The sequence below is a fragment of the Zalophus californianus genome, chromosome 3 (assembly GCF_009762305.2).
Source record: "Zalophus californianus isolate mZalCal1 chromosome 3, mZalCal1.pri.v2, whole genome shotgun sequence".
NCBI classification, from domain to species: domain Eukaryota; kingdom Metazoa; phylum Chordata; class Mammalia; order Carnivora; family Otariidae; genus Zalophus; species Zalophus californianus.
In genome coordinates, this window is record NC_045597.1 from 133,099,487 (window position 1) to 133,126,070 (window position 26,584).

At 38.7% G+C, this 26,584-nt stretch overlaps 1 protein-coding gene across 4 annotated transcripts in view; it reads right to left on the reverse strand.

Annotated features, from left to right (window-relative positions):
* Positions 1-26,584, reverse strand: part of LRP2 (LDL receptor related protein 2) — a 196,825-nt gene that overhangs the window by 145,439 nt on the left and 24,802 nt on the right. For 3 of the 4 annotated variants that reach the window (XM_027589418.1, XM_027589415.1, XM_027589419.1), the window contains exons 2-4: positions 16,704-16,817; positions 14,338-14,460; positions 7,958-8,074 (exon numbers count right to left, since the gene is read on the reverse strand). In XM_027589418.1, coding sequence (XP_027445219.1) covers positions 7,958-8,074; positions 14,338-14,460; positions 16,704-16,817 — 354 coding nt within the window. The remainder of the gene's footprint in view (positions 1-7,957; positions 8,075-14,337; positions 14,461-16,703; positions 16,818-26,584) is intronic. The other variant, XM_027589417.1, reaches the window with a different exon arrangement.

Sequence of the window (26,584 nt, forward strand, 5' to 3'; positions counted from 1 at the left end):
CATCCTTATAACAACCCTATGAGGTAGGTACCATTACTCTCATTTTATAGATTCTATACATGTGTCTTTCTGAGGTTAAGTAATTTTTAAAAAGGTCTTACGACCAGTAAATTGGAGAGGCAGAATTCAAATTCAGGCAATCTGGTTCCACAGTGCATGTCCCCAACACTACAGTAGATATAACTATAGGGCTATAGGGCTTATAGGGCTTCAGAATAAGTAGTGGGAAGAGGCAAAAGATTACAGAAAACAAAATGAAATTGAATGAAAGGAAACAGAAACTCTTAAAAATATAGTTTAAAAAGGAAGAGAAATAACCCAAGAGAAAAAACAAAGTTTCCTTTCTTCCATTTAGTTTCCCATTCCACTTTCAGGAGTCTCAAGAGGTGAGGCCAACTCTGGATTTATGGTATATTCCACTAAGGACTTCAATCCGGTATGATCTAGGAATGAGAAACCTTATGCTGGGAAATAGCGCTTTCTGGGAGTACCAGAATAAACAAGAGAGTCAGTACCAAAAAAAAAAAAACAGACCACAAAATAGCAGAGGACCCACTCTACCCCCTTCCCAGTCAAATTCAAGTCCCTGAAGTAAGTGCCATCACAGACTAGCACCGAGGAACTACAGTAATATACAAGAAGAGAAAAGCATTTTTCAAGAGAAAAGCCTCTTTTCAAAAATAATTTCAAATGGCTTTCAATAAAAGGCATATACATAATAAGATTCATAAAATGGAAATAGCAATTCAGCACCTTAGGAAGAAAAAGCAAATACAGTCATCCCAAGAGCTAGTAGAATTGGACTAACAGCAAGTGTAGGCTAAGCAGTCTTCAGGAAACTAAAGCCAAAAAAGAAAACACATTAAGTTACCTAGTTTTCCTTACCCTGCTCTCTTTGAACCGCGGGACCTTATCCCTCCCAAATCCCTATCTGGTCTCTATCCACGGTGACCTGATCTACACCTAAATTAGAAATGTGTCTGAGAGGCCCCCTGCAAAGATTTTGGATCTACAGTACCTCTTTCTTCCCATGCACAGAACTACCACCAAAATCTGAAACGTAAAGACTGACGTAGTTCTAAATTCTTAAAAAATAATAAAAATCTCACTTCAGCCCTAATGTCGGAGTAACTGAGCAACAAGACAGAAAATTGTGCACCAAATGTTCCAAGGAATAGTGCAAAGAAGTAAGGTGTCTTCCCATGGGTAAGCAAATGTTTATAATGTGCACCAGATTTAGTGGTACTGGCTCTACAAAGGAGCTATGGAGCTAGGGGTTTTCATTTGGGGTACACAGCACCTATCTCTTCCTTATAGTTATCCCCCATGACTCATCTGGGCAGAACAAACAGGTAAATTTTAACTGAAGGAAGACTACCTGCCCCATAGAATTATGAGAGTGGCCACTTTCAAACCATAACCAGAAATGGTGTGGCTCAGTTCTCCTACCGGGAACCTGGTTCTAGACAGTTGAGGACTCACTGGCAAACCATTGCTGGATGAATGCCATTATGCTAAAAGCCAGTTATCCTACAGAGTGCTACCTTCCTTTTCAATAGGATTTCATTCTATCCAACACACATTTATTGAAGTCCACCTTCCTCGATACTTTACTAAGAACTGGATAAAGAGATAAACAAAATTACAAGTGAAATAGAAATTCCCACAGCTTTTTAAAAAATGTTTTATTCGACAAATAATTAGTGCACACCTACAGGAGTATGAGGTCCTAGAGAAATGAGAAACTTCATAAAATCCCTGCTCTCGTGGAACTGACATTTTCTTTGGGGGAGTGGAAGGACAGACATTAAAATAAATAGCCCGTAGAGAAAAATGTTATGGAAATACAGCAGGGTGGAATGGTAAGAGTGACGGGGGACTCACTCTCTGGGTTGAACAGGAGCCATTAGGTTTAGTAAAACGAAGGTCACTGGTGGCATTGACAGGAATGCTTTCAGGAGACTGGTGGGCAAGGGCTGTTTCCAGTGAGTTCAAGAAAGAAAAAGGAGAGGAAATGGAGGGAGGGATATTAAAGACAACTCTATGTAACTTCATTATACAAGGGGGCAAAGAATTTCGGAAACAGCTGAGAGGGGCCGTAGGGTCTTTGAATAAATATAATGTGCTTGCTTATACGATGGCGATCTAAACAAGAAATTTTTATTTCCTGAAGGTTTCAGGGCTCCGACTTCTATCTCAACTGTTAAGAACACTAAAAAGGTACATGTGGGACGTGATATGATATAGATAAGATGGGGCCAGTCTCTCTGCTTCTGCTTTCTCACCTGGAGTACAGAGGAAAACAGTGGGAGCAAGGCTTACTGGGCAGCGTAAATGTGCAACTGAGTTTGAGGAAAAGCATGTTCTTCACAAGCCATCACAGTCCACAGAATGACTCTTTATTCCTCTGTTTCCCCGGCTGGAGTTTCAGCAATTAGATATATAAAGGCAAATGTTTGAATTCTAAAGAACAGAAAGTCAATAGAAATAAAACTTCATGGACAAAGCAGCCCCAGTTGCAAGGCAGACCAAATACTGCTGATTACCAGCAAGAAAGCCTTCATTGTAACAGGGATTTTATTTACCCTTTCTTTGGCATTCCTAAGTATCAAAAGAGAAGTACTGCAAAGCAATGATAATTAGCTATAGTTTTACTCACACCAAAATCACTCTAATATGGTACTTAACAAAAGCAAAATAATCGCTTCGCTTAACTGGAAAAATCTGTGCGATTTTTGAGCAACCGAAAGTCACTGCAATATATTAACTGAATGACCCATAATTGCTGCATTGTTCTGATGTTTATCTTGGACCCTGCATGAGTGGTTTTTCCTTGATGCTAATCCCATTAGAAGTAAAATGGACTGCAGTTTTGAATCTCCTGTTCCTTGGGGGAAAAAATTAATAGACAAGCTATTTAATAGTAGGTGCATTTTATAGATGGCCAAACTGAAAAATAAAATAACTTGGGGAAAATGAACTTTTACCTGTTACACAGCTTTTTATAATATGTATGTACACACACACACTTACACATATACATATTCAGAAATAGTTCTCAAACAGGAGAATAATCAAAAATACCTTATGCATATAGGAACACAGCAGACAAAAAGACCAAACATAGTAAGAAGCTTTCATACAACACAAAATTTATCTCAAGGATAATCTTTTTAGTAGGATCTTACTATGCTTCCCTCCCTACCATCTCACCCATTCCCTTCCTTCCCTTCCCCCTGCCTCCCTGAGAGAACACTTACACACTTTTCTTTGTTCTGTAAAAGGAATGCCTGCAATAGACACAAGGTGCTCTATGTTGGAGCTCAATGTCTTGATCTGAGAAGCTTGAAAAGTTAGGGACCATAACCTAGGGATCTGATCTGACAGGCAGCACTATGAACTATAGGGTCAAGCTTCCTGATCCTTTCAAATATTTGGGGGAAAGAATTAAGTCCTTCTTTGGAGCTTTTCCAACATCATTACTAAATTTAAGTGGTTTCTAGGTGTCTAAATAATACATTTAGACCCCTTCCTATAGACAACCTTATTTCTTTTTTTTTTTTTCTGAGAAATAGAAAAATGAAAGTCACACTCATAGGCTGATCCTGCATTTGTCCACAAGTAATGATTCCCATGCATCATGACTACAGAAACAATAAAGTGTTGCTTAATCCATCATATTTTAACATTCCAATTTAAAACAACTAACAAACAGCTACTATATATCTGAAGGGACATTTAAAATAGCTAAGTATCTCTATGACTAAATGGATCTTAGCAACAATCATCAATGACTGAGTTAGACATTACGTGCCTCCTAATGGAAATACATACTTTTATATTCAAAGTATTGTTGCCCCTCCACACACACACACACACACACACACACACACACACACACACACAGAGAGAGAGAGAGAGAGAGACAGAGAGAGACAGAGAGAGACAGAGAGAGAGACAGAGAGAGAGAGAGAGAGAGAAATGCTTGCATCTATCAAGCCTCTAGACTAATGTTATTCTCAATTAGAGCAGAGGAGGAAGATTTGGCTCCCAGAGGACACTTAGCCTTGTCTGGAGACATTTCTGGTTTTCATAAATGGGAGGGCTGCTGGTTTCTAGTGGACAGAGGCCAGGGATATGGTTAGACATTATACAATGCGTACAGCTCCCTGCAATAATTATCTGGCCCCTAATGTCATCTGTACCAAGGTTAAGAAACCTTGCTCTAGATCTAGCTACCAATTTCCAAAAAATATAAGAGACAGACAAACATGTTAAAGGACAGTAGAGGGTGTGATGAGCAAAACTCAAGACGGTGGGAAAATCAGGATGGTAGTTTGGTTTTTTCAACAAATATATTGCAAGGAGTGAAAAACAGAAACGATAGGCAAACTTACAAATTGAAAGACAGCAACTAACTCCAATGTATAAATTTTACTTGGACTTGGATTTAAATGATACTGTAAAAAATAACAAGCCACTGGGGAAATTCTAAGAACAGCTGTTAACATTTAGGTATGGTCATGATATTGTTATGTTATGCTAGGTTTCAGCATAGATAAATATTGGAGATAAATATTGAATCACTTAAAGATAAAATTACGTGATTTGTGAGAACTGCTTCAAAATAATGGGGAGAAGAATAAAGAGCTCTAGGTAAGACAAAATTAGCCAAGACTTGGTAATTGATAATAACTTGAGTGATGAGTACAAAGGAGCTGATCATACAATTCACCTTGCTTTCGATTTTGTTTAAAATCTTCCATAGTAAAAAGCCTTAAACAATAATTTTTAAATGATAAAATAGCTAAGTAACCTTCAGGTAAAAATACTCTGTAAACTCCCATTACCAAAGAAAAGTATTCCAAGAGCATGGCCACAGGGTTTAGACCTAGGTTAAAAGCTTGGCTCCTCCACACTCCATTCCTGACAATCTTTGTAGCCCTTTTAAAGAGGAGATGGTCATCACACCCATCTTGTGGTATTAATGTAAAAATTGCATAAAATAGTGACTGGTGCCCAGTTTATGGCAGTTCCCTTTCCCATTTTCCACAAGTGTTCCAAACAAAGAGGGAAGACAAAAGGAGGCCAATCTGTCTCTCTATATTAGCACTTTCTAAAGACTTTGATCCAGGCCCTTCATCTCTTTCTTATACAAAATCTGGCTGTCGCCAGGGGATCAAAGTACAAAGAAGTATGAAGATTCTTTTCTTAACTTCCTGATTTGTTATTTTTTTATACTCCTCCATAAATAACACATAGGAACAAATAAACAAGGCACAGAGAAACAGGAAAGCATATGTCATTATCAAACGCATTTACATGTGTCAGACTCATCTCAGGACTATGAGCCCTGAAGAATCCACGACTTGTGTGATTCTAGGAGCAATTAACTATATCATCTAAATCTGGCTCTCTTTCCTCAACAAATCCTGTTCTACCTATTCCTGCACTTAAAAAAAAAAAAAACAAATAAAAACTTGATTAAAAATCCCTGCTCAGATATTTAATAAAGCTCACTCACTTCCTTTCCTTCGTTCCTTTCTACACCAACTGCTGGTATGCTCAAACGCTGCCAGCTTTCTTCCGGAAGATCTATTGGCTAAGTCTTGGGGCAGTTGTACGGGTGACTTTAGACTTGGCTGCAGGGTGTTCACATGGAATAAATCCAAACAGTCTGTTTCAGCTGCCTTTTATTTTCCCCAAAGTAGCATTTCCTTCATTCCCATTGCATTTCCAATAAAGCACTCATTTTCATCCACTTGTAAATTAGGGATAAAGACACAGACTGTTGGCTGGTGGCACAGCCTCTGGTTCTCCCTTAAACTTGCACAAGCTAGAACTTTCTCCTTCTGTAAATAAAGTCCTTCATGAAAAGCAATCACCAGACTTGGAACCAGAAGATGGATTTAGCCACAGCACTGCCACACATTGTACAACCTTGAACAAGCCATTCTACACTTTGCAGTCTCAGTTTCTTTATTTATGAGAGTATACCAACACCTGCCCTATTGTCCTCATTGAGGAACCTAATTAAGAATAACAACCAAAATTTATATAACAATTAGCAGTTTACAAACACTATAAAATATATGATCCATCACTAGTATTAATCAAAAATATTTTCTTCGCTTGCCACAATGAAGAACCTATTGTTTGCTTTCAGTCCCTGACTCATAGACTTCCTATTTTGTGACATCCAGACAGATGGTCTACCATCTCTATAATTGCCAGTACTAAGTCTAAATTTTCAAAGTGAAAAGAGACCCAAATTAGAGGTAACATAATCTCTTTCCAAGAGAACATTTAAATTGGAAATTATGCAACACAACTGTACCAGCAATTCTGGAGATACAAAGACAAATAGCACAGTGTCTTCCCAAAGAAAAATAGTCCCAAGGAAAGAAAGCATTGAAGGAGAAGAGGTGTTTCTTAAAATGCACCGTGTGTTGCGGCGCCTGGGTGGCTCAGTCAGTTAAGCGTCTGCCTTCGACTCAGGTCATAATCCCTGCTCAGCAGGGAGTCTGCATCTCCCTCTCCCTCTGCCCCTCCCCACCCCCTCTAGTTCTCTCTCTCTCTCTCTCTCTCTCTCTCTCTCTCTCTCTCAAATAAACAAATAAAATCTTTAAAAAAAATAAAATAAAATGCACTCTATGATAATGATGTGGATGCAACATGAATCTGGGCCTGTTTGGACCCAGATCTTTCCTTTTCACATATACTAGTATTTCTTCCATAAAGAGTACAGTTTGAACAATGTAGTGAAATAGGAATGATTTGCTCATAACCAGTTTATGTTAGCTCCCACCCAAGGGCATAGCACCTTATTGGGAAAGGTACCAAAATATACAGAAGATGGTCCTCTCATCAAGAAACATAAAATATACCATTTGGACCAAAGGAAGAAATTTAGGAACAGTCCAGAAAACTAAATTAAATCAAATCAAAATGATCAAACAGTAGAGGAGGTGTCCCACAATAATGGACTAAAACTTAAATCTCAGTTGGAGACATAATAACTAAGAAGTTTATGATCAAGTTTTCTAAGGTTCACAAAATCTATCCACTGATTATTGGAATATCAGACTATTAAAACAACTCCCTAAAGTTTGGAGCATAAATTTAAGAGCAAAAGAAAGAAACTTTACTCAGCTCATAGTACAGTTATGAAATGCAGCCTATCAAAAGAAATTCAGGAAAAACATACATAAAAACTCAAGGAAGGTCTGGATAAACTCATAAATGAATACACTTACAAGGGCTTTTAAGCAGAACTGGATACGTCTGAAGCTAAAGACACAGGTGTACCACAGGACTGACACAGTAGAATAATTCCTATATTCTTGTAATCTAACATTTCCACAAAAAACCCCAAGAGAGACAGATTACTCCTTACTTATTTGTAAGATGTACATGATGCACCATGATTGCACTCTTATTCTGATTATGATAATATCTCAACATTGTACATAGAATACTGTGATTTCTATGTCTTACCGTGTAGTGATTAGTTACAAACTGATATAATAGGCTGCCACTGGGAAAAGCCATTTTCAAAATTTAACTCTTTTCCAAACTGTAAAATACTAAGTCCATAAGAGCAGAAAAATTAATGGCATTTGACCCAGAAATTTACCATCTTAATCTAATAAAACCCATAATTGACCAAACCAGATTTCATATTCAATGTATTCAATGACCCTTCAGGATTCTATGTTAATGTTAAAAAATACAGAAATTTGATGTGCTAAGGCAGGACACACTTAGAATGTCTTGCTAAAAATAGTCTCATATCAGAGTATCACCTCTAATCCACAAAAGAATCTGCCCAAGAGATTTCAATAACAAGAGGCATATTGTAGGCATTTCTGTCCATCAACAAATCTAACAAATTGATTAAAATGCCAAAGGGACAAAGGTGAAAGCAAAAACAGTGCAAAGACGGCAAGGGACTCACGGCAGTCTTTCTCGTCCGTTCCATCTGAGCAGTCTCTGACGTGGTCGCACCTGTATTCGTTTGGGATACATTCACCATTGGAGCATGTAATTTGATGGCTTGAGCATGTTCTCCCAGCTGTGAAGGTGAAAAGATATTACTTTATAATTACTGCCAAAGACAGACCAATCCATTGACATTTACCAAAGATGAATGAGGAAATTTGAAAGCAAAGGCAAGAGAGTATATTGAACATAAAGTTCATAGGCTCAGAAAGCAGTTACCCAGCTACACCAAGGGAGACAGCTCACAATGCAAAAGCAAAGGTATTATCATCAGGGTATTATCAAAATGCTCACAGAATCGGGGCACCTGGGTGGCTCAGTCAGTCGAGCATCTAACTCTTGATTTCAGCTCAGATCATGATCTCAGGCTCCTGAGGCTGAGCCCCAAAGCAGGGGCTCCACACTCAGCAGAGAGTCGCTTCTCTCCCTCTCCCTCTGCCTTTCCCCCCGAACCCCCACTCCCACTCACCCAGGCACGCATGTGCTCTCTCTCTAAAATAAATAAATAAAATCTTTTTAAAAAGCTCACGGGATCACATCAACACTCAAACATGTTAGTGTAGACAATTATTAACATGTGTGGAGAATACAATATAGATTGAAACCTACATGGTAAAAGGGATGAATGAAATAAGAATTTTGCAGATATAGGTAGTAGTCAGGGATCGGTAAGGTTCCCCCTCATTTAATACTTGTTTAAACAAGGATATATGCCAAAGGGTTATAACAGTGGATATTTCTGAGTGAGCCTGCTTCTCTCCCTCCCACTCTCCCTGCTTGTGTTCCCTCTCTCGCTGTGTCTCTCTCTGTCAAATAAACAAAATCTTTAAAAAATAAATTAAAAAAATAAAAATATGGGTGATATTTTCTTTAGTTTATTATATGACTCTCTACATCGAATGTTTATCAGTTTTATAAACAATTTAAACTAGTTTGTTTTTATCCTATGTTGATTACAGTAGGTAAAAGCAAGGCATCAGTAGTTTATCAAATTTGCCTCTAGACACAACAGATCAAATCTAAGGAATTGATGCTGCAAGCATCATGTGAATGCTACTCTGTAAGCCTGGGGCAGAAATTATCATGGGATTTTTCAACTGTCCACATAAAAAGAGAACATTTGGGGAATGGGGAAAATGTGATAGACTGAAAAAAATCATAATCATCAAATGGAAGAAAAAATTTTTCCCCTGAATTTTTACAGAGTTTCCTATACTTCTATATAGTAAAGATACTTAGGTTCAGCAAAATTTGGTTTTCTGATGAAATTATGTATCTGTTAAGCGGTGTGCCATCATCTCAACTTAAGAAAAACCTTTTCTAAAAGAAAAGTGGAGGGGCGCCTGGGTGGCTCAGTTGGTTAAGCGACTGCCTTCGGCTCAGGTCATGATCCTGGAGTCCCGGGATCGAGTCCCGCATCGGGCTCCCTGCTCAGCGGGGAGTCTGCTTCTCCCTCTGACCCTCTTCTCTCTCATGCTCTCTATCTCTCATTCTCTCTCTCTCAAATAAATAAATAAAATCTTTAAAAAAAAAAGAAAAGTGGATAATCAATCACAGCTTTAGAGCTGACACTTGAAGATTCAAACATATAAAGGTTACCATGTTGTGATAAGACATTAAAAACTATCCATAATTACCACCCTTTTCCATGCTTAATTGATTATACCTTTCACGTCTTCTTGTTCCTTCTGTTTAATAAGATGATCTCATTATGAATGTGTTATGTAATTCTTGAACAGCAAACAAGACTTTTCCAATCAATTTCTGACACTCTGACAGTATAATTTCATGTTTTCTCCCAGTACCTTATATTAATAAAATTAGAATGGAACAACTTTTCTAGAAGTCACTTAAATGTCTGAGTTCCGCCCAAAGCCGACCCAATTTTGTCTAAATTAAGGCTAAAAAGATTAATACTTCCTCATTAAATTCCCTATAATTGACTTAAGTATATATTGCCAATTTCCACATAAAATTAAAGAACTTTTTTTATTTCCAAAAAAGCCAAGTCCTGAGTATTTTCAAACAAAATATGAAGAAAAACCAAATCAAGTGCCAATATTATTTTAAGTATCTTGGCTTTCTTCTTAAACTGAAGCCCAAAGCAATTCTCTATTTTGAGCTTAAGATTTCAAAGGGGTTTATTAGGGAGCAATTAAAAGCTCATTCAAACATAGAGAAATGATAAATTAAAATTACATGGATCCATCAACCAGTCTGATGCTAGGATTCACTTACTCACTCATTACATAAACATCTACTGAGGGCCTATTACATGCCACGAGGTACACCAACAGTGGGAATACAATGATGAATGAGGCACAGTCCCTACCCTCAAGGAGCTCATAGTTTTCTATGAAACACTTCAAGAATTAATTAGAAAACAATATAGGCACCCAAGGAACTAATTATAGAAGGATCAGGAAGGAGTGCCTAATTCACTCTGAGGTAAGAGTGTGAACAGGGACAGCTTCCTTTAAGAGGTAACACCGCACTGGGTCTTACAGGAGAAGCGGCTAGAAGCTAGGTCAAAAGGAAAGGACTGTCTAGCAACAAGCATTCAGGCAGCATGCACAGAGGTCAAAGAAGGCACAGCATGATATGCCCAAGGGAATTACAAGCACTGATGTGACCCCACATGGCAATTTCAAGGCATGAATGGCCAAGTAGTAGACGTGGAAAAATAAGCACCGGCCGTATCTTAGAAGCCACTGTAAACCATGTTAAGGAGTTGGAGCTTTCTTCTTGGGGTGATACACACCAAAGAGTTTCAGGGTTTTAGTCAAATCTTTCTAGTATCAGTGTCAGGGAGAACCTGAGGAGGCATAGGACTAGAGGCAGGGAGGCCACTCCGGAGGCTGCTACAGTCACCCAGATAAGAGATTGCTGGCAGTAACGACATAAATGGGAAAGAGGTGAACTTTGGAGGTGTTAGGCCAGAGTTGCTGACTAAATATGGACAGAAGAATCAAGAATAATTCCAAATTTCTAGCTGTAGTGCCTAAGAGATTATGATTTCCTTTCCTTGCTAATTGATTACATCTTTAATGTCACTGACAGCCATCTTTATATTTCCTCTAATAAAATGCCTTCATGATGAAATGTGTCTTAACATTCTAGATAAACAAGGAAAATGGCCTTGATCTGCCTATTTCTAAAGTTTGAGACTGATATTGTATTTTCTGCTAGTGTCTTATAGTGAGTTTTTATTTCTATGAAAAGATAATTCACGTGGAACAGTAAATATAGAAGGAAAAACCTGGTCAGGGGAGATTATTAACTCCACTTGGGACACCTTGAATTTGAAGCATCCTGGAGATATCCAACAGGCAGTTGAATATACAAGGCTGAAGTGTGGGCAAGAAATCTGGGTCATAAGCATAGATTTGGGTATCATCAGCCTATCCAGGGTTTTTGAAGTCATAAGATTGGTTGAAATTATCCTGGAAAAGTGTAGAGTGAGAGGAGTTGCTAAGTGCAGGGCTCTGAGCTCATGGGCTGGGCAGAAGAGGAAAACAAAATGGAACGATCAAAGCAATTCAGAAAAGAACCAGGAGACTGAGGAGTCATGGCAGCCAAGGTAGTAGTGTCAAGGAGAGAGTGACTGTCAGAGTCAACTGCAACAGAAAAGTCCATCCAAGGATGAAAAAGGAAAAGCGTCCACTCTACTTGACAATCAGGAGTTCTCTGGTGACCTTAGTGAACGTAATGGTGGCACAATCTGTAGCTAAAGGATGTCTAACAAAGAATTTTATATAATTAAATATCCAAGAATTAGGGGCACCTGGGTGGCTCAGTTGGTTAAGCATCTGCCTTCAGCCCAGGTTGTGATGCCAGGGTCCTGGGATCAAGCCCCACGACAGGCTCCCTGCTGGGCAGAGAGCCTCCTTCTCCTTCTCCCTCTACCCCTTCCCACACTCATTCTCATTCTCTCTCTCTCTCTCAAATAAATACAAAATCTTTTTTAAAAAATGCAAGATTTACCTTTTGAAATCCATTGTCATTTAAAATGGTATGTAACGTTGCTTATAAATTACTGTGATAAAGTTTTCTCCAGTCTCTTTTCCCAAGCAGTTCTCCTTAGGAGTTTGTATCCCCTCTGCAAAGTATTATTATTAGCAAGGGGTCATCCACTACACTGTATCACAATCTACCGCTCAGCTTTCTTCCTACTTTGTGTGGGAAGCAAGAGAAAATGGAACCAAAAGTGGCATATCTAGCCAAAAGATAAATAACCCATCATTCATTAATTCATTCAGTACCCATTTATCAAGAACCTACTATCTGCTAGACAAAATAACAAGTCTTAGGGATGTAAGCCAAATAAAGCATAGTCACTGCTCTCCAGAGATTCACAATCTAGTCCCATCCTGTTCCCACTGAGTACTCACTATCTGCAGGTCATCCCTTCTTTCCCCTAGAACCTTTGAGGGCCTAGAGAGAAAATAGTTTTGGCCAGATAGATTTCCTACAAACAAAGGTTTTTTCCTGTGCCCTACTATGCCTGACAGTTTTAATTCCACCATTCAGTACTTCTGAGATACCATCCCCCATCTCCCTCTTTCAGATCTGGTCTCCCCTTTTGCCATTCCACCTCACCTGGACATGCCATGCTCCTGGTTGGCCTTGATGAGCTCCCATCCACACCTTCCTCGGGATTTCATTTGTCACCACCACCACCCTCCACGGCCCTACATAGTTTGCTAGTTTCCCCCTAATTACTTTGTCCCAAATATCACCATCCCTTTGCTGGAAGACCCCATGACCAACACTGACAAGCCCTAACAGGCTGTTTAAGTATACAGTCTTCATTTTAAGTTTAAACTAAAGTCGAACTCATGGGTATTTTGAGAATTCTCTTTCTCAAAAGACCCTTGGCCTGACTGAAAAGAGTTCACACTCAATGCTGGACTCAAAAGTCCTAGGCTAAATTCCAAGCTTTATAAATGTATCCAGGACCTACTGAAGGCCACGGAATCTCCACTGCTAGTCATATAGTGACTAAACAAGTTCTCACATGAAGTAGTCATCAAAAACATCTGTTTCTTCTTTGATCATTGTGGGCAATGACTGTAAAAATGCCAACAGGATCTTGGCTGACATCTTAAAACTCAACACAGAGTGATGATAGATGTGCATGATTTGTGGGATGTGCATTTAATGAAACAGAATGTGTGGGAGGTTCAAAGTTAATTGCCCCGCAATGATCAGAGCTAGCCTCTTTTTACAGGACAACTAGGGTCAGGAGCCTGAGATCGTTCCTTATAGTCTGATATCTTCTCTCCAATTTCCATCTCAGTCCAACCTGAACTTCTAAAAGGTCTTTGGTTTTTTATTTGGGGGTTTTTTGTTGGGGGGTATCATTTTAAACACACACACACACACACACACACACACACACACACACACACAGGGAAAGGATATCATGTTCTCTCCTCTAGATCTTCAAATTAGGATTATAGGGATATGAAATCCAGGACTTCTACAGCCTTCATGCAATCACAAAAAGCCAGCAGGCTGAAGACGGGAGAGCAGAAAAGTGGGAGAAAACGGGCTGATGTTATTGAACTGGGAATTAATCAACCCTGGAACAACCCTACATTTAGACTTCTCATTGTGTAAGATAATAAATTCCCCTTTTGCTTAATTTTTTGAAGAGTTGTGTTTTTCATTCTTTGCAGCCAAATATATACTCATTGATACAGGAATAATTTTAAGGTATAAATATCCTTAACAGAGAAAGCAAAAGAATGATACACACGGCATATTTCTCATAGGCTGCCATCTTACATTTCCCCAAGATGACTCTCTCATCCAAATTATTTAAGCTCATTTCAAACTCTTTTTCCAGTTTGAGCCCAAAGAAATTAGAATTTAAGAGTTTCTTCCAGTTTCCCGTCCTGAAACCCCTGAGTGCCCAGGAATGCAGCAGCTGCCAAGCTCCTCCTGATCGCTGCCGTCTTCCTTCTTGTTGCAGCTCATCCTTGCAGGCTGTACCCACAGTCACCGAGGCAGCGACCAACACTGCCTCCAACAGACCTAGCTATGAACTCCATTTCCGCTTGATCAAAAAGAAGATAGTTTAATACTGAGGCCGAAGGGATAGAAGGTTTCGATGCAGGGTGCACTGCAGGAGCAAAAGGACCCATCCCGCTGCCAACCACACAGATGAAGACCCCACCCATAGATATCAATAAATGTATCCTAGACGTACGATCCCCTGTCCAGTAAGTTCCAACTCAGCATTTAGAAATCATCCCATTGTTATTGCATCTGTAACAGGTTAGATTTTAGGTTCCCAGGGGGCCAAAACAAAATCCCTCTATAAGCACTTACGACAATGCTGATGTTCATCTGAGCCATCCTCGCAGTCCTGGTCACCGTCACACTCCCAGAAGTTAGGGATGCATAGACTTTCACCCTGACATAGGAACTGGTCCGACTTGCAAGAAGGAGGAGCTAAAACAAACCAGAAAAGGACTCATTATGTCAAACATCCACCCTACTATGCCAACAAGCAGTGCTTATTTCAAAAGAATCTATGTCAACTCCTGCTTAGTATATTTGACGGCAAATAGTAAACAATTCTATACAACAGTCTGTGGACTCTAATCAGCATTCAATGCCAAATAATCTCAGCAATGACCTCACGACAAACTGATGATCCAAAGCAACACAAAAATACAAATAAAACAAACAGCCAAAACACATCCATAGAAAGCCATGACAAAAAAATATTAAATTTTAAATTTAAATAAAAATTAACCATGAGTTATTGTTAAATTATTTGAAATGTTTTGTAATAACCAATTGCAAAGCATCATGATGAATTGAAAAAATATAAGACTTGGAAAAGAAGACCCAGAATTGAATAATTATTATTTCTACAATTTTCTTGCCTTAGGATCTTTGGCAGGTTCTCTGAGCTTCCATTTATGCACCATGAAACGGGGACTGTAGTTACCTAATAGTTTGCTAAAAAAATCAGTTAAATAATGTATGTGCAAGTGCAGTATAATGTTAGTTGCTATCTCTATTGTCATTGTTACCATTGCTATTGTCATTGTTCTGGAACATTGTTATTACATTTTACATTAACAATATCTAAGGAGATGTTGGTGTAACTATTCACTTATTCCTCTATCCCAGAATACCCATTTCTTGCTTTTCTGCTCCTAGTGTTTAACCTAAAATGAACTTGGGAAGCCCAGAGGAAGTGAATGGATAGCACATAACCATGTCTCTACAAATAGAGCTGTTCCCTTGCTCAAAATGTGATTCACAGACTGGCAGCATTAGCATCACGTGGGAGCTTGTAGAAATGCAGAATCTCAGGTCCCACTCCAAACATGGATGCAAAGCCTGCACTTTCAAGCTCCCCAGGTGCTCCATTTATGCGTGCATGAAAGTTTGAGAAGTACTGTATAGACCTATTCCCCATCCTTCTCTCATTTTCAAATGCATCATGATCCAAACGACACGTCAACGTTTGTTCCGTTGTGTCACCAGATGGCCAACAATTCAAAACAAATTAATTTTTCACCTGATTTCTTGGGTTTTGGATGATAACCCTTGTCTTTCACAAATCAGAATGAATGAAATTGCAGGAGTGCAACTGATCACATACAGCCAGCTAAGAAACCAACAGATGTTAAGGGTTGGGATTTGTGCAGGAAGGAGGCCTTTAATGGATGATTTAACTTCACTATGCCTCTGTTTCCTAATCTGAAACCTGTCTCAGAATACTGAGAGAACTAAATGAAGAAATAATGTAAAAGTGATTTTATAATTAAACTTTGGTTTACAATACTATTGTGCTTTCAACTATAATTTTTTGAGGTTCTGAAAAGTCCAATGGATTTCATTCTTTTTTTAAATTTTATTTTATTTACATTCAATTAATTAACACATAATGTATTATTAATTTCAGAGGTAGAGTTGAGTAATTCATCTGTTGTATATAACACCCAGTATTCATTACATCACGTGCCCTCCTTAATGCCCATCACGCAGTTACTCCATCCCCTCACCCCCCTCCCCTCCAGCAACCCTCAGTCTGTTTCCTATGGTTATGAGAACTGTAATGTTTTTTTTTAAAGATTTTATTCATTATTCATGAGAGACAGAGAGAGAGAGGCAGAGGGAGAAGCAGGCTCCCGAGAAACAGGGAGCCCGATGTGGGGCTCGATCCCAGGACTCTGGGATCATGACCTGAGCCGAAGGCAGACGCTTAACCATCTGAGCCACCCAGGTGCCCAAGAACTGTAATGTTTTTTAAATATAAAACCACACTAGCCTCTTCTGTGATCTTTTTGTGTAATTCGCCTAACTTACACTACGTCCTCTATACAAAAACAGACTCTTCCTTGAATTACAAATCACAGTTGGTGCACAAAATTTCCAGAGTAAATAATCTGAAATAGGGTTATAGGCTTCAGAAAACTACTCACAAATTTGTTTCAATATCAAGGTCATGGGCTAAGAGTTAAGACAGAAACTGATGTGAACTGAACCCCTTCCTCAAAAGGGACTAACAGAATGATTAATGCCATCAGTTCTCTTCAACCATAGAGATCTCAAAAGTGAGCCCAGTCCTGAATCTATCACTAAAGGCACAACGTTTTGTCTTTGGTACAGCTGGATTCACCACGAAGCACTTCTGTTACTTGAAATAGAGCTTAGCCCAGCCCCTCCTCACTTACGGCAGCCAATTTCATCCGAATCGTCCAAGCAGTCTCTGGTCCCATCACATCTCCAGGATGCAGAGATACACTGCCCATCTTCACAGCGGAAATGCTCACTTCCACATTCTGCAACTCAACAAGCAAAAGAAAACCAGTTGAAAAACTTACCCAAACAGATATTTAACCAAAGAAATACAAATGTTTTATAAAAATGAAAAATTATTCAATGAATGAGTCATCAAAGGAATGTGAATTATTTAAAAAATTAGGAAAACATTTTTATAATGAATACTGTATTATCCATTTCAGAGTCTGCGGGAAGAGGTCATTTCTGTACAAGGTTGACTAGAGTGTACCTTACTGTAACCAATCTAGAAAGAAATTTGACAGCATGTATCTTGCTTTTTTAAGAGTGCTTCTCCTCAGTTCTTTTATTTTTAAAGATTTTATTTATTTGTCAGAGAGAGAGAGAGAGAGTGCACAAGCAGGAGGAGCGGCAGGCAGAGGGAGAAGTAGGCTCCCTGCTGAGCAAGGAGCTCGATGGGGGACTCGATCCCAGGACCCTGAGATCATGACCCAAGCCAAAGGCAGATGCTTAATTGACTGAGCCACCCAGGCATCCCTTAGTTCTTTTATTTTTTGGTATTTTTTCCCCTAAGGAACTAATCAGAGAATTAGACAAAGATTTATGTATGAAGATTTTAATCACAACATCACAATAAATTGCAAACTTTCTAGATGTTCAATAATAAGAAAAGGATAAAATTTTCTATCTTTATTTTGACATATTAAGAACTCATTAAGATGGTTATGTAGACCTTCTAAGTAATTTAGATAAATTTATAATATGAGGATGTATAATTTTACCTATAACAGAATTACATATGGAGAAAAAAAGTGTAGAAAAAGACCAGAATGTTAATGGTGGTTATCTCTGATAACATCATGAGTAATTTTCATTTGCTTGACTGTGCTTTTTTATTTTTTTCAGTTCCCTGTCCTTTATTTTTTTAAGTGCCCTCTTATTACTAAATCATATACAGCAATTTATAGTTCTTCATTCTTAGATTCAAACCAATATTTTGGCTTTTTGTTTAACTACTCTGTAAGATACCAGATCTGTCAGCTCATCTCTGCAAACAAACAAAAAAAATTTTTTTAAGCCAAAGAAAACAAACAAAAAAATCTCTGCACCCAACCAGAGTGCACAAATTTGGCCCCCAAAGTTACTACATTCCCAAGTAGCAGTGATATCTCCTAGTGATACCAGAAAGAGAACATAACTTAAATACATTTATTTCATTCAACCAATATATCCAGCAATTTTCCTAGGTCTCCCCAGGGGACTAATTTGGCAGTTGGAAATCCTCCAAGTTTCCCCAAATATTTGACCAGTGACTTCCCCATGTATTATGTGCCAAGTAGGAAATTTTTTTAAAGAGAGCAGCCAACATCAGCCCAACTTGGAGAAGACTCAAAATTATTCTTTCACAAGCCCAACGTGGTAGAGGAGTAATCTGGGGGGTTGGAAGAATACACTTATTTTCCCCATGTATTTAAGCAATCATGCTAAATTACCTATTTCAGTTATTGGCTAATTAACCCAAAATTAGGTAAATACACAGATCGATTATCTACTCCTAAAATAAATAAACAACGTGCTATCCTGACTTGTGTAAATGCAGGCATATCAACAGCATGACATAAACATAGTTAAGTGATCTATTCCTAGGGGATATAGGCTACTTTGTTCATGGAATGTTCAAATCTGATTGTCTGGTAGTGACATCCTGATTTATAATGTATGCTGCAAATGGTCAGAAACTTCCCTTGGCTAAATGGTGGTACCGAGTGGTACAGGAATACGTACACCCAAATACCTTCTATAGACTAATGCACGATGGTGGTTGGTGGTGCAGGTCTGGGGTTGGTGGTGCAGGTCTCTTATCAACTACCTTTAAAACACAACAACCTCCCTTGCAAAAATGCCCCTAAGGAATGTACAAATTCACTCTGGAATCCCAGAACTTCTCATTGGATTTTGTTCTACAAAGCAATATTTCCATGGGAGATTAGGGGCTTTGGAGGTTTAGCTATTAACACAACATATATTAAATCACTTTTATCAATTAGGTCTATTGTTAGTAATCCAACATAATACATTCATAAGTTCAGTACATTTGTCTCCCTTAGTATCGAATAATTTCTGGTTGAAAAATTATGACAATCTACAGGTCAGTCTACTTACAAAGAGTTTCATATTGCTATGAAAAAAAGAAAAGCATAAACTTAGAAACTGAGTAGAGAGAAGAAAATAAATTCTCAAAACAATTTATTGCCAGTTATAACATATGTACAATTCTTAAGCAACTTTTATTACAAGTCAAGTTTTCTTTTTTATTTTTGCTAAAATATGAAGTTAAACACACCATAAAAAGAACAGAAAATAGATACCCAAAAGTCATTTTTTAAATTATTTCAAAGCCAATTACATAAAATGCATAAAAAATGAAACTGATAGGGGAAATTTTTCAATTAACTCTTCCTAGTGTTTTTTCACATTTGATCTCCCAAATATTCAATTATCTATAGTAATGTATCAAACTCGATTTACTCAATGTATCAACAGATCCATGATAATTCATCTGTCAAATTCACCTTTTCAATATTCCCTTCCATGCCTGTTATAACTCCCAAATGACTACTGTTTGGAAATACCTCTCCAGAAAAAACAAACTGATTGCTGGGTGGCCTCCCAGCACTCCACTGGTGTCAGAAGCCTGTCATTCATTTTATTATAAAGGGAGTATGTGCTATTTAAAAGCAAACTACTAGTGAAAAGCTCTGGGTCACATCTAATAACAATTGCAGGTGCCCCTGATTTCAATTGAGCTGTATGCACTGTATTTGTTTTGTTTTGTTTTGTTTTAAATAAGCAGCCTTTACTCTCAACCCCACCAAAGGTATCTACACCTTATTGTAAATAATTTGAAGTCCAAAAAAGCAGGGAGAGGGATTTCATACACTGGAGCTAAACAGTTTGTGGAGAAAAAAAAAATCTTAATAGAGCAAAATTAAATTTTTTTTTCAACAAATGGCCTCTAAACATCCATACCCAATCAATCCAGTTTTAACCTAGAGGTAATTTTGCAAACAATAACTTTCAGAACTTTAAAATACTTTCCCTCTAATAAGAGCCAAGGAAGAAAACATCATAATCCACACTGAAATAAAAATCTTTTGTTAAGGGGCGCCTGGGTGGCTCAGTTAAGTGTCCAACTCTTGATTTCAGCTCAGGTCATGATCTCAAGGTCGTGAGATTGAGCCCTGCATCAGGTTCCATGTTGGGAGTGGAGCCTGCTTAAGATTCTCTCTCTCCCTCTGCCCCTCCTCCCTCTCTCTCCCTCACCACCCTAAAAAAAAAAAAAAAAAAAAAAAAAAAACTTTTGTTAAGAACCAGGCAGCCATTGACAAGAAACCATTAAGACCAAATGAACACCCTACTTCCTCCACATTAGCCCTGGCCTTTCCAAGAATCAAAATAGATGGTGCAAAGATGAAAAATACTCATGTGGCACATAAATGGCATGCACCATTCCAAGCATTTTGCCAACTTCAGGTCATTTAATTTCCATAACAACCCTATGAGATAGATGTCATTATTATGAACATTTCACAAAGAACTTGAGACACAGAGCAGCTTAGTAACTTGCCCAAGATCAAACAGCAAACGTGCAAAGATTTGGACCTAACAGTTCTAGTTCTGGCACTTGTGCTATAATGACCACTGCTCTGGTTTCCCTTACACCAAAGAAACAAAAAAGAGAAAGCAAAAAGGAAAAGAAAAAGAAATTATTTCACCAAGCTCAAGAATGAATGTAAAAATTTGACTTTTTTCCAAAGCTGTTATCCACATTAACTGAATTCGTGAACTAGGCTCGTGTGGAATCCATACCACCCCATATGCTCATATAATTCACATAAAAATTCTTGGGCTTGGGGTGCCTGGGTGTCTCAGTTGTTTAGCATCTGCCTTCAGCTCAGGTCATGATCCCAGCGTCCTGGGGTCGAGCCCCATATCGGGCTCCCTGCTCAGCGGGAAGCCTGCTTCTCCTTCTCCCTCTGCCCCTGCTTGTGTTCCCTCTCTTGCTGTCTCTCTCTCTCTGTGTCAAATAAATAAATAAAATCTTCAAAAAAAAAATTCTTGGACTTAGGAAAACTTGCTACAATCCAAAGCAACCCAGGGACATCAAAAAAAGAGGTTCAATCTCTTCAAGAAAAATTATATTAGACATAGGAATAAACTTATTTTCCAACCTTATAAAGCCCCAAACTGGAGAAGAACAAGAGTAATCTTTTCTTCATAAAGAGCTATATCCCAAGCTTTCTGGTCTAAGTGTTGGACTAAGAATGTGTTAAGATATTAGAGAAACAGTTAATGCCTACAGGAAGGAAGAAGTCATTTGTTTTTCCAGCACAGGGAAGAGTACTGAATTAAGTACACTACTTCTGTATTCTTTACAGCCTCTAGCACAGCGCTAGGCTCATGTGGGATAGTCAATGCATATTCATCGCGTAATGAAATTTCCTCTTCCTAAAATTCAGCCTCTTGGTATCATTATATATATAAAACCATTATATACATAAGACCATCAAGGCAAACTATAACACTTTATTAAGACTTTGTTTGCTATCTCAAATCCACAGAAAGGAAAATGAAATCTGGAATAATTTGAAATTACTTGAAAGAGGAATGCCCGTAAGTTTAAAAAAGAAGAAGAAAAATACTGAGTCACATTAAAAGGTTTGATTCTTTTACCCTTTTCTAGTGAGAGTTTCTTTTTTCTCTCATAAATTCTTTTCTCAAAAGAGAAAGGCAAGTCGTAGTCAATGGAACATTGTCCAAAGTTAACAGAGTAAGGTAATTTTGATGGCAAATCCTATTTTCCTGTTAGATCCTCTTAACATGTGCTGGTCCTTCCAGACACTTGGTCTACCTGAGGAGGTGCATGTGCTCTTTTTTAAAGATATGTCATATTAAATTACCTGACATTTTAATAGTCCTACCTTCACTGAGCTCAAAGAAGCAAATGTAACATGAGGCAATCCCTTAATTCATCCATAATTCTTACTTCACTTTTTCTGTACTTGATTTTTATTCCCTTGACATACTTTTGATGTTTATAAGTTGGGTGATGATTCCCTACAATTCTCACACCTTATCCACACCAACAAGGCCTGTTACCTTCAAAGACTGAGAGTCACTTGCTTATTTCCAAAACTTTACACTGCAGTCATGACAGCCAAGCGTGACAAATTGTGCAGAAGACCCTGCTCTGCCTAATATCAACTGGTGGAATAGTCAAGGGCTCGACTGATGGAACTGAAACAAGACATATGCAGCAAACTAACCTACTACTCTCTTTCTGTGCAATATTCTAGCTGCCTGGTTTTCCTAACAGGTTGTCAAATAGGAGGCCAGAATTCTTTTTTTATTTTTCTTTAACCCAGTTTACAAACCACTAAGTTGACTTTTTTCCAAATTACTGTTTCAGAGCCCTGATGTCTGATTAAAGCAAACCAACATTAAGAAGACGTTTCAGGAATTTAAGGACTTGGAAGCAAAACTCACAAAGCCACTTGATGAGTGATCATGTACACACATCATTTAAGCGCAGTTTAAAAAAAAAAAAAAAGAACCAAAATAATATGATATCCGATTCACTGATTCACTAAAGCCACAAAAAAAATTTATACCTACTCTGTGCAAAACATGGTTCTAGGGCTTGTGGAAGAAACAAAGAAAGTTAAGATATGGCCCTTTTTTAACAGAGCTTACTAATTTATTGGGGATAAAAGTTATTTATATAATATAAACTAGCCATGTATTTTAAGTGTTTTCCATAGATTTCCTCATTTATCATCACAACAACTCTGTGCAATAGTATTAATAGCCCCATTTCATAGATGAGGAGACTGAGGCTTGACCAAATCTCACAACTAACTAGTAAGCAGAGGAACAGGGATTCAGACCTAGGTAGTCTGGCTCTGAAGTTTTGCCATATGACTGTAGATGATTTGGTTCCAAATATGCAGCACAGACAGTAAGAATCAACTTATCTCAAGGAGAAAAAAACTAACACCACAAACTGGAGTAATTAGAGAAGGCTTCATGATGGAGAGTAAGACTGCACTGGGCCATTGTGGATGAGCAGGATAAGCAAAGAGGAGGGACCAAACAATTTGAGGAAAGCCCAACATAGGTGAGGGCTTCATGGGCAGGCCTCCGCAGGACAAGTGCAAGGAAACTCTTGTGAGTGGAGTACAAGGTTGGGGAGATGGAAAATAAAGTACCGTAAATGTCAAGCAAAAAAGTGAGGTGATCAAATGGGTTGACTGAAGGAAAGCTTAGAGCTCACCAGTGCCAGTACCTGTGTTAAAACAAAAGTGGCTATGGGTAGATGTAAGCCTGGATGAGGATACAGACTTTGGTCATGAGAGGGGTTTGGGGCTCCACTTCATTTCCCAGAAACTGAGCCACAGCGTGAATGAGCTCGGTGAGTAAGCTGGTCAGTGGTTCACCAAGAGGCTGCTAGCAGATGGGGCACCTGGGTGGCTCAGTCAGTTAAGCCTCTGACTCCTGATTTTGGACCTGATCTCAGGGTCATCAGATCCAGCCCCGCCTCAAACGCCCCCATCTCCCCCCCACCCCACCCCGTCACACTCAGCGGGGAGTTGGCTTGAGATTCTCTCCCTCTCCTTCTACCCCTCCTCCTGCTCATATGCTCTCTCTCTCTCAAATAAATAAATCTTAGAAAAAAAAGAAGCTGCTAGCAAAGATGGGTCTCATCTCGCAGCCCCTCCAGTTGCCCAGGCCTGGTCCACTTGCATGACAAATGACCAGCAGGTTCTACAGGTGCGCCAAAGGTAGCCTAGCGTCCTTTCCCCACCAAGCTAAATGTTTCTGAGCATGCAACCTACAGAATTCAGAAATATTTGCTTCATAATTTTTTAAAAAGTTCCTTTTCAATGGCCGAAAGCCAGCAGAATAATGCGATGCACCATCAGAGTAGCCTCTCAATCTAAGAAGTGGGAAATTGTTTCCACCTGTTCTAACTGAGCAATTTTCCCCATTTTCATGTAAACATGAGCTACCTGCCTTCCTCCACTTCCCCCTAGTCTCTCGCGTTCCACTTCATTTTCACTGAGCCCCTCCTGTCCTGACAACCGGACTATCAATCAGCACTGCAGAGCATTACAAATAAAATCACCCTTCTCTGCAGTTCTGGAGAGGACACAGTTGGCATTTAGAGTGGGCCAAGTATTTAACTGCCCTGGGCAAAGCAGGATGTATAGCATCTCTGGCCCCCTTATGTAAAATGCCAGTAGTGCCCTTCCCTGGGGTTACTGTGACAATAAAGACAGCCCCACACATGTCCAAACATCCCTTGAGAGTGGCGGTACCACTCCCAGCTGAGAACAACTTAGAACCTGTAAGCAGCTTGGAGGTTCAGAGCTCAAAACATCTTAACCCACATGAAAGAGATCTTCTAAGAAAACCCCTATAATAAATTCTTCCCTTCTAAAGATAATAAAATTTCTTAAACAGCAATCCCACTCCCTCCCACCCAGCAATAAGAGAGCCTGGGATTGGGCAATAGCATGCTGCAGCTCCTAGTACCAGCAACTTGAAATGAACTCCCCTGGGAGTGTGATAAAGAATCTAAGCTCCAGGGAGGCCTGCTTCACCCTGGAATGTTCCACGGTGGGTCCACAGGCTTATCCATTCAGAGGTGGGGGAAGTCCCACAGAAAAAAACAAGCCGAAAATCTGAAAGCCTCAAGCAGCTCTTCATTAATGTAAAAGGATCGCTGTCATGAAAAACAAAGCCATAGACCCACGTGCTTTATGGGGCAAACTTTCCCCACCGGTATAATTACCGTAACAAAAAATAATTTCTTCAAATGTCCTCTCCCAATCCCTGCCACATGCACTTAAAATTTTTTAAATAAAATATAAACTGGCAATCACATGAGTGCCTAAAACATTCAAAAGAATCTCCAAGTTTTTACCAAGAACACTCAGCAATGAAAACTTGTTGTCAGCCAGTACCAAAACCCAGACACTGTGTTTGTGTTAAGACTTTTCTGTACTTCCCCAAATCATTCATGTAGTACTTTATCAGCTAAGTCACTGAGATTCCTGTGGATGGACTCCTCCTCCACCTGGAAGAAAACTAAGCCCAAGACCTTCATCCCCACTCCCTCCCAAGGAACTGACTGGTTATCTACCTCTTTACTGGCCAAAGAGCAACACTTACAGGATGCTATAAAGAACACTATCCAAACAGAAGAAAATTTAAAATAGTCATCTGCTTGGGTAAGTAAGGAACTAATGAATCAAACTATACATAAGAAAAGAGTAAAACACCCTTCAGCACTCAATAATTTAACAGGACTTGTACAAAAACTATAAATCACCCTGATTTAAGCGCTGATTTCCAACCCTAGTTGCCCAAAGTATTCCTATATGGCTTCATGACTAGCAAATGTAAATTACTGGAAAATGGCTGAATGGAATCAAACACTAAAAAAGAAAATGAGCACTTGTGAGAAATAAGGGACTACACACATCTACAGACAGGCAGCTTTCCTACCCAAGGCTTATAAACGGTGTGACAGACCCACTCTCAACCCAAACACTGCATTTATAGACAGCATCACACCAGGAAAACGGGGTTTTTCTGATTCATTAGGCCCAAGTGTTGAACCATAAATCAAGTTGATAGAGATGTGTTAAAGCTGCAAGCACCAATGCTAATTTGATCATTTTAACAAGCAGATGAGATCACCAGGTTATCAAATGAACAATGGCTTGGTACTGGAAATTATGACAAGAACAGCAGAAGGAGAAATTGATTCCCAATTGGTGGATTTGGTGATTCTCTAAGTCACAGACTGAATCAGTTGTAACTGCTACATAGATCTTCTTGACTGAATCATACAAACATTTTACTGTATTCCTTCTCCCTTATTCCATGTTATTTAGGAACACCGAGGAGGGGTGTTAAGGTTAACAATCAGCGTCCAGACAGTGAATTTAATGAGACCTAGCATCCTGCACCCTAATCTCAATTTGGTACAAAATGGTAACTCATTATTATTTAGCTATGGCCCAAATCCAGACTGGACTAGTACATAATTGCTAAGTGGGTTTATAGGTCACAAATTTCATGCTAGGAACTAAATAACCTCTCATTCTAAATGTGTACATTTTCAGAAAGTAGAGACCAGTTTATATAAAGTTTACACTGATACAACCAATGCTTCCAGGTCAATAAGCAAGTGTGTTGACAACTCTGATTAGGCATGTTGATGCTTATTGTAGGGCTCATTACACTGTTATTTACACAAGCACTGACTTTTATCATAGTTCACATGTTAGGAGACCAGCTGGGGTACACACAGGTATGACTCAACCTTGATGACTTAGCTATGGGCATGTATGGTTTCTGCCAAAAAGAATTTTCCTAAACTCTTAAATACTGTGCAGCAAGAATGTGAAAATAATTCTACCACTAAGTTTAAAAGCCTGTTCTTAGGCAATAAGTACTGATAATTAATCATCTGGTAAACCGAAGTCAACATTTTTAATAAAACTGTATCATTTTTTTAAATGTATCATTTTTTTAAAAAAATTGGTTTTGTTGATGTTTTACACAGTACTTTTGTATTTTTTCCCTTTTAGTGACAAGTTATAGCTTAGAAAGAAATTTATAAGCAGAAGTTCAAAATTCTCCCACCATGACCTGATATATGAAAACTAAAGAACAGAAGCAGTAGATGAGATTAAGTGACCAAAAGAAGAGTGATGGCAACGTGGCAGGATTAGATTAAGAT